Source organism: Euwallacea fornicatus, chromosome 12 (genome assembly GCF_040115645.1).
Source record: "Euwallacea fornicatus isolate EFF26 chromosome 12, ASM4011564v1, whole genome shotgun sequence".
Taxonomy (NCBI): domain Eukaryota; kingdom Metazoa; phylum Arthropoda; class Insecta; order Coleoptera; family Curculionidae; genus Euwallacea; species Euwallacea fornicatus.
The window spans coordinates 1,229,866-1,243,081 of record NC_089552.1 but is presented as its reverse complement, the minus strand read 5'-3'; the positions used below and the strand labels follow the sequence as shown (position 1 = coordinate 1,243,081).

Below are 13,216 nucleotides of genomic sequence, written 5' to 3'. Positions count from 1 at the left end.
GCGACTCGGGGTTTTGTGATTATACATGTCGGAGATTTATAAGTCCTTAAGTTTAGAAATGTAAAATTTTAGTTAGCAATAAGGTTGAAGAGCAAGCTGACAGGTTTATCGTGGAGATAAAGTACTGTCGAACGAGGTCGCTACCACCAAGGGCGAAATCGAGGGGCCATGTGGGCGAGCCTTCGTGGGAAACACGGACTAGCAGGTACTTTATCCCTCGAATTTAAAGGACTCGCGAGATCTGGAAAACCAGAAACCGAAAGGGACAGGCAGATTAGATTGGCAAGTGACGAGAAGGGCTTGTGTGGTAGCGAGTTCGTAGGCTTTGCCCTTTCTCTATTCTTGCTATTGAAATAAAACTAAATATATTGCATCATCATGGAAAACCTTCCTGTCGATGCTCCAACATATACATATGTGCTATATATTATACATACACCATTTCTACCTGAGTACCGCGTCACTGGAATTTTTCTCTACTTACATAACATAAGAAGTGGAATAAATATTATTTTTAAATAAAGCAAATATGATGTTTTAGGTTACAATAAAAAAATCCGCTGTTATCTTACCTGTTATGATCCAAGGAAATGAGAAACCAATTAACTGTGATAACCAGTTTCAATAATAAATAACAAGGTACTTAAGTTGTGTCTCCAGAAATTAAAAAAAAGCAATAACTATGACGTGAACTAGAAGTAATTTGCATTGAGTGAACGCCCTATGCAGGCCATATGGAAAAAATAGCTATTAATTTCCTCCTCGAAGATAGTAATCAATACTCAGGGTGATTCGCGGTCGATGGTAGGTTAGTCATTTGCGGAAAACGGAATACATGACCTCCCGGAAAATTGCAAATGTAGGTAAATGGTCTGGCGACCTAAAATATTGTCAGCAATGCCGCATTGCCGGTTACACCAAAGAAGTACTGGCAACTCTGGCATATTAGATTCGCCACCCTGTATATTGCACGATAACTAGGTTTCTTGTCTCTTTTTCGTCCCTTCTGTACGATAGTTTCCGTATGGATCGCTAACGGTCGTCGAAATAGTGAGTAATTATCCTATTTTTCCCTTCGAAGTGAAGCCCTAACAAGGCCTTCGTTACGTACTATTTCAGTTCACAAAAAGCAACAATTCTAAAGTTCGTTTCGGGAGATGCGAGATTTTGGCTTATGCAGAAAAGAGATTTCCAGCTTCGAGAGGGTGCCTCAAAATTAATCCGTTTGCGATTAGACACTAAGCCTGCCTAAAGGTCCTTTAACATCTGAAAGGCGATTAAATCCCCTTTAAAATGATGGTTCATGTTCCTACATCTAGTAAGTCCCTGCAGTTCGCAAATAAATTCAGTTTTCTAAACGATCGCTGCACATTTGAATTCTCAAAGGAGGATCGGGATTGAGAAAAGCACTCGGGGAAAATTCACTTCTCCAAAATTGTAGAAAAGAAACTTGCCCCGCAGTCCCCCGTCCCAGCACCAGCTCAGACTTGGTGAAACGACATTTCTTCTCGAAGACGGGCCCCAAGGGAAATAAATGAACTAGCGGCAACCCAGCAGCCATCTTTAGCTTGACTCGCACGTCAACAAGACTTAAGGCGAATTCCCAGGCGACGCGCTGTGGCATAACGCATTGTTGCCAGACCGCAAGCTAAATCATAAATTTTCCCCTCGGAGCATATCGCCAAAATTTGAGAAACGTTTTCACTTTGAAATAAACTGGATCCTCAACAGGTCAATAAAGGGCCCAATTTCCTTGAATACTTTTAATCTTTATTGCACCCATTGCACTCACTTACAACTCCCGCAAGACCACGGTCTCGGCCCCATCCTCTGCCTCCAAAACCGGAGTTTCTGTCCTATTTTCCGTCTCGTCAGACTTTTCCTGGAAAAAAAACAAGAACCACAGGGTCAACAATTTAATCGCAAAATCAAAGAAAAACCTCCAGTTTAAGGGATGTTAAGGTTTCGTTGCTGGTGGTCTTAGAGGATCCCTCCTGGTGGTACATAGGGTTCTCAAAAGCACTGGTCAAATCCGGTGCGGAGCGAGTGTCCACAATGTAGCTTCTGTCCTCCATGTTGTTGTAACCCAAGATGTAAGTGGACAATGGCCTGCTTCCTAGGAATCTGCAGGGATTTTAATTGGGGGAAGATGTCGGCAGCACCAGAAACTGACCTATTCCTGAAGGTGAAATTGCCTGCCTGTGAGGAGTATGACACAAAGAGTAGCCCTAAGACCAGAGCGACAGCCGCTAAGGTGCCGAAAACAATGGACAGAGCGCCCTTGGCCTGTTCCATTCGGGAGCCCAAGGGAGGCCCCGAGAGTCGAAGAGTTAGGTCTCCGGCAAAAAAAGACTCGTCTAAAGACGCATCAGCTTGGCACAACATCATTTCAGTTAACCTAATCTAACCTCGCAGAAGAGTGTAGTAAAACTTCGTGGCTTCAATTAGGCTTTGTCCCCTGAAATTTGTCTCTGCAAACACAATTTGTACTCTATTTCCTCCGATCTTCATGGCGTGTGTGCGGCTAACTAAGCCCTGTAAGCTTCGTTTGATGCGATCCAGCCAAAAACCACTCTTCAGGGTACCAATCACGATCTCCGCCCCTGGAAGATTGGATAAGAACAGAAACTTCAGGTCACTCTCCTCGGATGGCGTTTACCGCATCGAGGATGGCTGCAGAACCCCATAAGTTGTATGGGGTCTTCGCACTCCACTGGCTGAAAACTATATTTATTGACCTGGCAGATATCATAGTAGTAAATATCGCTCTGTGAACTCTCGCACCCAGTGACGTCCGTGCAGCTTCGGCCGGAAGATTTGATACGAAAGAATTCGTCGTCTGAAAGCAAATCGTCAAGCAATTACTGGGATGAACAAGAATGTGAGGGCAAGGACTATTACTGGACGCCATAAATGCAGAGATGCTGACGCCGTGGTATGTGACACTCCTGACACTCACGTCCTGTGTAAGGAGCAGCATGTTCGCATATTCATTGTTTTTCAAGATGATGTCGTCGTATCTGAAATATTGCACCCCTTGAAGTTCAATGAAGGCAGAGAATATAAATTTATGAAGAAAAATTCATAATTGTCTTGTCCGCTGCGCATCGACGTTGGACCGACAAAAGCTCCGGCAGAAGCTGAAGAATGACTGGTCAAATTCGAAATATCCTGACAACCCTGTCAAAAACCGTAATTTTTTTCAAATTTACTCACTCTGACGGTATCCTGTCAACAAATGGGACCGCGGGATTGTCGGGATCGTCAAGATTCTGCCAGCCCTCAGGATCGAACCATGGCTTCCGCAATATAGACTTCAACGCGATACCTGTAACACCCCAACTTCTTCTCTAATTTAAAGTACCACTTGTCACTCACAGTTCTCAAAGTCGGTACTATTCTCGTCAAAGAAAACCGAACGACCGATAATAAGGGTTCCATACGAAGGAAAGGTCAAGCTCTTGAGTCGGTAGATCGATAGGACAAAATCCACATCCTGTTGCTTCCCGAAAACCAGACCATTGCACTGCGTCTGGCGAGTCCCATTGACCCAGTTGGTGGGGAGGTAAATGTCTGAAGTGTGGACCCAGACTTTCCTGTCGCAGTAAGCCCTTAGGGCTGCAATGGAGACGTGAGATTTTTTTTTTAACTGGGGGCAGGAGTACCTACAGAAAAACGCTAGGATTTTGATGAGGATTAAGATCGAGAGCACGGGTTTAGTCATGGCTGAGGATCTACTGACCACTGGGCTCTTATCGTGCAGATTACACGTGAAATTTGAGCGCTGTGGGTGGACCGTTGGATCAGATTGCGTAATGGGTGTATCGCAACGTGTTTTATGCCTCATCGGCTTGATGCGGCCTTGCTCTTTACATGTTAAAATAATTGTTATTGTCATGCAAATTGCTTCCTATTAGAGCTTTTAATGTTTTTTTTCCGGCCTTGTCGTGACATTTGTGTGCGCCATTTTTCGTTTTGTCAACACAGCACAAAGGACTAAAGGTCAGATTTATTAAAGGCACATTCGATATTCCCATTACGCCCGGCGAAAGGTCACTTCATGTCAGGATGTCAAGAGAACGACCCGAACTGAAGAAAAGAAACCTCGAGGCACACATTTCTTCTTCTTCTGCTGTTGCTGCACCGTGTGGATTTACCGGTTCCGATTTTTCCCAGCCGTAACCAGGTTTCGGTGTAGGTCGGCCCAAGCATGGTATTCGAGTAATACCAATAATGGTGGTTAAAAATGTGCTCTTCGACCACAATAATCTTAGATTAATGAAATGCTCACTCTGCAGGAAAGGTCCTGCAATCTATCCTCCTTTCTACTAAGCAACTTTACCTCTTGTCATGTAAATGGAATGATCGATGTTCCTTCGGGGATATTTTTACTAAGATAGGTATTTACAACGTCCGCCACAGGTTGTATGTAAACTGACTAATAAGAAGTGTGTTTTGCGGTGTTTGAGAAATGATTTATATCAAACGCTAATCGTTTTAGTTTATTCCTTTTATGTTAAAGAACGTTCCCCATGGATAGCGATGATTTATGGGTAATATGCACGAGTGTGGTAAAGCCCGTGAATGGAGGTGTTTGACCATAGAAATGTTAGCTTATCCGAGGGGGCAATTCGAAAATATCCATCCATCACGATTGCGACTTTCCGTGTTAGAAATCGGACGTGTCGACTTCCGGCAACCATCATCAACGTTATTATTCGTTAAAGGCGTCATCTCGGATTTTCACATTTTTTAATTCGGTTTTTCCCCCTGGCTACGATGACGTGTCACATGTTAGAGCAGATTCAGTGAGGTCTTTCACAGCTCCCCATAAATAATAATCCAATGGGGCAAGATCCGGCGAACGTGCCGGCCATGTCACCGCGTCTGTAACGGCTCTGACGGGGAGAATACGGGGATTTTCCTCAAAGAGTGTCAAGACCTTCCTACAAAACGCTCATTACCGGCTGGATGTGAGTCTTGACGAGTTTCACACGGGCATTTTGTCCAAGACCCTCCAGACTTCGACGACTGAGATCGACGCGAATTTCCCTCGTTCCAATTGAATTTGGCCTTTACGCTCATGAAAAGAGCATTGATCATCCGGATGGTTCTATGCCCCGAGGAATGGCAAATTTCCCGTGCTATTACGGTATCTTATTTATGCGACTTTTTTACTTAGCGCGAATGGGCTGTCTCTCCTAAAGATTCTTCCTCATAGAACACCCCGTACATGGTCTAAGTGTCCACCACACACATTCACACACACACACACACACACACATAAAGAGTGGTCGATAAGAATTCTTTCAGTCCTCGTGAAAGCTCTTAGGTGCACATAAAAGTCATGTGTACATAACTTGCCGCATGTGTCAATATAAAAGGTCTTTGGTGTGTGTACCTACATATCTCACTTTATTTTATAAATATACCGCACAATGCCAGCGCGGTAATAATGGGCCCAAACGATAATGCGAGGTGATTAATACACGGCCAAATTAGCCGTTAAAGGAACGTTTAAGAGTCAGTAGAATGTTTTTCCTGCGATTACAGTGTATTAAGCCATGTGTGTTGTGCCTTAAGTGGGTTCAAGCTTTTAACATATTGAGAATTCAAGTAGACAGAACGAGCCCCTTAGATTACTTGTAAGATGACAGAAGGTGTCAGTTTATGACATAATTATTACATATATCGTTATACAGGGTGTTACAAAAAATAGGCTACCGCAGATTTTCTGAGGAAAAATGATAGATGTATCATTATCCCATTTTTCATTTTGGGGTCCCGCGCTCGCTATACAGGGTGTCAAAGTTGGAACTTTTAAAATGTGTCTATTTAATAAATCAAGAATTTATTTTATTTTATATTATAGATAATATATATTTCATATTTATCTACTGTGTACATAACCATATCTTGTATATATGCATAATTATTTTTCGGCCATTTTTCCGTGGGATTTTGAGCCAACACCGTTATTTCTCCTTCTCCGAGTACCTGGTTATCTCTTCTTCTGTGCAACTATCGCTTAAAACGTGCTATTGCACACAAAAATAGGCTTAAAACGTAATAAATATTCAATAGTACCGCCGAATAAAGGCGCCCACAGAATTTATATTATGGCAATCAGCATTGACACGTATCGTTATCAATGCAAAAGCCCAATTACAGGGTGGCGCAACCTTATCGACCACTTTCGGGTCGCACTGGGTACCGGCCCGCGCTATCGCTTTATTTTTTTTTATTATTTTTTTTTTAACTTTTGCAGAACCGTTTTACGTTAATGCATGCAAATGAGTTAAGCAAATTTCATGAAAATTACTTTAGTCATTGGAAAGCCCGTCGCGCATAAAGGTACTGAGCAAAGGACTCTTCTTTTAGAACAAATGGATTTCGCCCGTCAATGGTAATTAATAAGGCAAACTTGCGATGACCTACGCGACAATTATGCCACTTATTTGCATATAAATAAATAATTCTTATGGATTCCAAGTACCTCATTGTCGGCAAAGGTCGTACTCACACGGAATTCTAATAAGTCGAAGATGATCTTACGGCATCAGAAGCGCACCCAAGCACCTATATAGGTACCTACTTACATTCCTGCCTCATCTCGGACAACGGGTAAATTAACCGAGAAATTGCCGGACGCCATGTTGACGATAATTAGATATGCACATAGCCGTAGACACGAACATGGTACGTCTGGGCCTACGTACATCATCTACACCCAAACGTTATGGGTTGGGAAACACGGTTAGTACCGTTGCAAATCGGAATCTTTAATTAGACAACCGACGGAACAGTAAATAAATTTACATTTTGTATAATTTAGATTAATCGCTAATCGCCTTTTAAAGCGGGAAGCAAAGGAAGTGTCACAACACGGTTTAATTTTTAAACTACAAGAATGTCGTTTGTCAAAAGTAGCCATGCGAAGGGTTACGGTGGCAATGAAGTTGTCAGCAGGGCTTAACGTCAAACCACGAACTCGTGTCAAGTTCATTGACAGAAGTGACAGTAAGTCCCGGTAATATGAAGGAAAATTTCTGACAGATGATGGTGGTCTACTGCCAAGTGTCAAATATCCTCATAATCGTATTGATGTTCTTCTAAATATTAGAAAAACAAAAATTGTTGTTTTAGTAAAACGTAACGGAAGCTGAGAACATTTCAGATTTGTGGAACCCTGTGACAGTCTCCCTTTCAAACGCTGAAGAGTGACAGTTTTTTTTATATAAGTCGTGACATACGTCATAATCTTATCTGCTCTGTCTAAAAAATTATGGGAAATGATTTTCGAATAAAAAACAAATTACTGTCAATAGCTGCTAAAGTGCGCTTTTTTCCAAAAAAAAAATCCAAATTTGCTCTTATTTCTCAAAATTTAGAAAAATTACAAAAAAATAAGTTTCTTAATTTCTCATTTTCCATCCATATGTCAATTTACAAAATTCTTTGGAGCAGCTTAATCCGTTGTATCGTTTCACATTTGCGTATTTCTGAGATATGCAAATCGGCCAGCACTTTTGGAACGATAATTTTGTTACATGGAAGTAATTGTCTGAATGAATATTTACTAATTAAAACTGCGATAAATAAATATTTTGAAAGAAAATGCAACGTACATTAAAGGTATGCACATCTTAACACACTTGATCCACATTGGGAAACGAGTATTCAGGTTAGCTTATTACAGTATTTTCATAAAGCTAATCGACACAGAAATCGCTTTATAGACAAATGTCAGCCCAAAATGCTTACGTTATACAATACTATGAATCCAAGCAGATATTGTTAAAATGCAAGGTAATTAAAAAAAACTAACAATGGCCCGAGGAAATGAGAAATTAATGGACCTTTTGATTCGTGGTTTTTCGAAATGTTGAGATATAAAAAGTGGTTATTTGACAGTAATAAAAATAATTTGATTTTTATTTGAATGCCAGTTCTCATTGAAAACATTTTGAAAAGAATGTGAAAAAAATGCAAAAAAATGCAAAAAAATTAAGCAAAGATATGAAAAATGTGTAGAAAAATATGTCGAAAAATTCAATTTAAAAATAGCATTTTTAAATTTTGTTTCGGGTACTCCGTTGCGTGCATTTTGACTCACTCGATATAGGCGCGGTCACAAAGTCTCTTCCCAGTGGCCGCCAGCATCGAATAATAAAAAAACACACAACTATTACACGCATTAACCAACTGCTCGAAACTGTTCTCTATAATCATAAATAAAAGAATAAAGTTTTCCGAATTAACTGAATAAAACATTGACTTCGTGATCAAATGGGAATTTTATATTTGCCCTTATCAACGTTTAATTGAGGTGATTGAAAATGTATATTTCATCTTCAAAGATTAACTTCAATGACCGATATAAGGGAAACTTCCACGCGTCGACATTGAATTATATGGAAATACCTAGAAACACCCACTGAAGATTGCATTATGTATTACTTTAGAGAATTTCTCGTTATTGAAATAACGTTTTTTTTCCTAAAGAGGCGTTACAAAAATCCACTCCATCTAAAAAGCATTGAAATTCGCAGCATTACAAAAAGTCTTCCACCAAAAATCTAGCTCTATCTCTCTGACAGATCAGACATTGTCCTGGCGGGTTATTTACCGGATGACTTGATTGACATTGACTTTGACATTTATTTGACGTTGCTGTTTGTTAATCAATCACTTTGTCGCGCCTCAAAAGCCGATTCTCTCGTTAATTAAACTTGGTGCAGCTGAAAATATATGAAATTGAGTTGGCAATATTAATTTCCGGTTCATCTATTTCAGTTCTCGTACTACAGCATGTATCACTTCCAATTTCCCTGTCGAAAGTTGTAACTGTTTCGTAATGTTGAAAAACCTTTTTCACGGTATTTAACGAAGATAATTCGATGACACCGTTAAAATTTTAAAAACCATAACTGTCCATTAACGAGAAACGTGAGGTAATAGTTACCCACCGTCCACTCCATTATTGTTATACCGCTAAATTAGATAATGTCTAATAACCCCGAATACGTTGACCGACATTCTATCTGGCGATCGGTGAAAAAATCCTTAAGCGGTAAATCTCGGCTCAGTTGAAAGTTAATTAGAAAAAGTTGAAGATTAATGTGTATACGGTTATCGGGTTTAGTGTTTAGCGGCTGTCCAGGAGTGACAATACAGTTATGGCGAGCTTGTATCAATCTTTTAATACACGTTTTTTCAAAACGTATCAGTTATTGTTAACATGGGTCACAACGCCAAATCAAGCGATTTGTTGAGTTGGTTTAGGTTGGGGCATTTTAAAAGAACAGGAACGCCTTAAAAGCGCAATGAGCGGCAACAAGGTACCGTTCTTTTGTTTTTGATGCTACCGGCTGTGATACCTCATTTGTTTGCAGATAAAGACTTCAGCCGACTTCGGCCTGAGGATTTCTGTAGAACTACTAGAAATAGGCAGACTGATCGCGAACGGCGTCTCACAACTACGCTCTGAGCATTTTATTTACGGAATGCATAGAGCAGAAAGGGATAAACACATAATTGCGTTACCACGGTGACACTTCTCCAAAACGAAGAAGGACGTCGTGGATCTGGCAACAGCGCCGGAATTCTAAATGATGACAGTTGGTACCTCTCATTCGTTCGCATCCGTAAACAAAAGACCGACACCTCGTTGCCGCTTTTTCAGATAAATTCGGTGTGTCGAAAAACATTTTTAGAGTGAGTTAGACTACTTAGTTGTCATCTACGAAGCCAAAAGTCCTACAGCGTTGCCGTAATTCATTTCCTGTCGGTTAGTTTTATCATTATTTCGCTTTCTGCCTGCCTTAACCGTTCGTTGGTAACGTACGGTCTGTGCAGCCGACAAGTATGGTGTATTCACCCTCCCAGTACCTTCCTACAGCAGAATCCTCGGTTTCCTCACGAGAAATCGGCAGTCGCATACATACAGTTTTCACCGTACACGTGGTGACAGCTTGAGAGACAGGTGACAATTTGTACTATACAGGGTGCCCGAAATGCCATGGGATGCCGTTGCTATCTCCTAAACGGTGAGAACTGCGAGGTTAGTGAAATTAAGGAAAATGTGTCAAGCTTGGGGGCTTAGTTGGTGTTCGAAACAGTGTTACCAACATTTTCTTTTTTTCCGAGATATTGGGAAGAACTGGAAAAAATTCAAAAATTTTATTTTCATAATAAATCGAAAACTAAAGATTTTTCAAAAAAATTTTCATGCAAAATTTTAAAATTTTTTTGTGCTCTTGACGGGCACGATTTTGTAAATTTTATAGTCGGAGAAGTTTTCATGAGGAAAAACATATACAACTTGTATCATCCTAATTCACTCGAATTTAGTACAATTTCGAAATTAAAGCGTAGCGCATGACAAAACCACTTTTTTTAAGTCGGTCTCGCAGACCGACGGTACCATTTGCGTCAAAATGAATTACGTTACCGCCAGGAGGTCAGCGAGTGCCAACAGGGCTCCATTTTGTTTTTTGCCTGGTTGCTTGTCAAGTTTGAAACCGAAAGTCCTGCAACGTTGCCAAACTCACTTTCCAGTTGGTTAATTTCGCCAAAGTCAAGATGAGGTTACAGGAACTAAACCAAATATAATTGCCTCAGCAAATCGCACAAACGAATAAAAACATGTTTCCAATCAACGCAAGGTTAACCATTATAAAAATCGACTAATTATTCTTCCATAATGTAGTGCAACTATGCAAAGCGTGGTTTTGCCCAAATCAAGTTTTAGTCACGTATCAGGCCCATGGACTCATCGCACAGGCCCATTAAGCCAAACATAGCGTTGGCACCATGCAAGGCCCCTTCATTAGTCTATATTTGTCCGACTGTTTATCTTTCCAACCAATAAAGCACCATCATCAACCTTGAATAAATTTGTTTTATTCAAAAAGGTTCGTTTCGTAGTAACCTTGCATTTTACTCATCTGCTTTTTTAAGACGGTTCCGGAGTTGCTATGCAATCACTTATTAACAATGCTGATTAGTTGCCATCACCAGGTTCGAGGCAATTAAAAAAAAAAAAAGAAAAAACGTTCGTAAGTGCCAATTACGTCATTGGATTACGAGTGGTCGTGATACCACGGCAGGGCCACGATCTCATCACTTTTGGTTATCGCGCGTGAGGCTTGAGGATAGGAAGAGGATAAGCAACAAGATAAATGGGACCATAAATCCAGTATTTCTCTGCATATGGGTGTGTGAACTCCAATGGGTTGTGTGAACAGGGCTTTACTCAGTTCCCAGAATCTGACCGGAGCAGTTACATAAATTGCTTCCTTCCTTTCAAGCAGCCACCATTAACTACTGTATTGTTTATTATTGCTGCAAACTTATTTTCCATTTTCCGTGTCAATAGGCCGTATGCAGATAGATGGTGCTTTGCGCTGCGGCTGCGTTGCCACTTGCAGCACGGCCGAGTTGCCACGTGCAGCAGGGCCCCCGTCATTTACGACATGCTAAAATTAGCGCTGCGACTTAATTGAAACTGAGTTTACTGATCCCTAAAGTTGTTTGTCACTCTGTGCCCACAAAAACAAGAACATGTACGAGCTATTTATGTGTAGCAGACGTTGGACAAGACAAATGGTCTAAACCTATTTAAGTAACATGTGTTGATAGTCACTGGTGCCGTCTTAATGGGAATCGCTTTGGTGCTCGTTTTTTTAGGTCTAACGAAATTCGAAAGAGGAGTGCCGAAAAGTGAAAAATTAAATGGCCACAGGGCAACATTCGTTTTTTTTTTCTTTCCCGATGTCAACGGTGGAAACGAGGGAGGCGACGTTGCCATTTCGTTTACGGAGCGAGCGGCAGGGCCGCGATTGCAACGGTGAGAGGAAGACATTTTAACGAAAACAAAAAACGTCACGTTAACAAGCGATTTTGAACGGTTGAAAAAAAAATTAATTTATTCACGGCTTTTTTCTCGATTCCGCTCAACTCTGGGCCGGCCAACCAATCAAAACGCTCGCCCGTGTGTTGCCTCGCAACACGCCAAATTTTTAATACACTTCCTCGAGACAATTCACGATCGGCGCTTAGACGCAAAAATCCACAGGGACTAGGTCCGGACTCCGCGGAGGCTGTCCTCCCGTGGATCGCGGCTTTATGTATAGGAAAATTTTCCAGGCTTACCCAAACTGACGTCGTAGAAGGACGTCTGATTTGATCCGATAAGCGGACTTAAGTCGGTCCGCTCAGTAATTGTAGGTTTAAGGTCGATTCTGCCCAGGGCGAAACTGTCTTGAATAGCAAGTTCTTGACTTGAATCTACAACCTTTTTCGAAACCTCTGTAATCCGATAATAAACGATTACTTTGCGATTCAATCAGCCACGATCCCGCTCTCCTTGAGGCTTACGACGGCGAAGCTTGGCGTATCAATTAAAGTGATAGTGCGAGCGTGACTTTGTATCACAGAAGAAGATTTTTTTTTGCAAAAAATGTGTGTCATCTGCCTTTCAATTTAGCTCTCGGATCTGAATGTGCAGCCAATAAACCAGAGTAGAAACTGAACGGGTTGCAGAGTGACGCTCACTTGCCTGCAATCGAGAGTATAATGGCAAATTGAGATGACGAACAGATGTCCTATGCGGGCCCGTTTAATTGATGAATGATTTTTTCAAATGCTTGCTGATCATTAGAAGCATTTGCACACTTAATCAACACTCAGCCGCGGAATGGGTAACGGGACCATAAATCACCCCGTCACAATCGAGATTTCTGGGTTAATAACGCTGGGAGCTGAGCCTGGAAAGGAAGCGCGCTGCATGAGCACAATCTAAAACGACAAAAACGAACATAATAGAATTAGAAAGATTATACCAAGTGGCGTTTCATTATCGTCCAATTACTAGGCCTTATTGTCGAGGCGTTTATTTAATAAATTGAACCGCCTGGGTGATATTTTTGCGATCCACCGTTCATGCCCACGGGCATCAATCATCATCATTATCATCATCATCATCATCATCCTCATCATCATCATCATCATCACCACCACCATCGCTATCATCGCCGGCGCTGTCGTGACCGCTCCAGAAGACATTGTTTTGTCAAATCTGGGCTAAAATTTAACTGCTTTGTTGTGATGTTTTTGATCGTCGCGAGTGAGTCTCATAACAAAGTTGCAACTATTAAGGTCAGGATTGCTGGCAACTGGTTTGGGCAGCTAATTGGCCGGACGCCGCTGTTAG

General features: G+C 41.2%; 1 protein-coding gene across 1 annotated transcript; it reads right to left on the bottom strand.

Moving 5' to 3' along the window:
• Positions 1-1,617: 1,617 nt before the first annotated feature.
• Positions 1,618-4,046, bottom strand: LOC136342494 (uncharacterized). The gene is made up of 9 exons (XM_066288349.1): positions 3,670-4,046; positions 3,379-3,618; positions 3,217-3,328; positions 2,902-3,020; positions 2,660-2,839; positions 2,409-2,603; positions 2,174-2,357; positions 1,941-2,124; positions 1,618-1,882 (listed from the first exon to the last, which is right to left on the bottom strand). Exons 1-9 carry the CDS (start codon positions 3,896-3,898, stop codon positions 1,793-1,795), a joined length of 1,533 nt encoding a protein of 510 aa, XP_066144446.1. The 5' UTR covers positions 3,899-4,046; the 3' UTR covers positions 1,618-1,792.
• Positions 4,047-13,216: the final 9,170 nt, after the last annotated feature.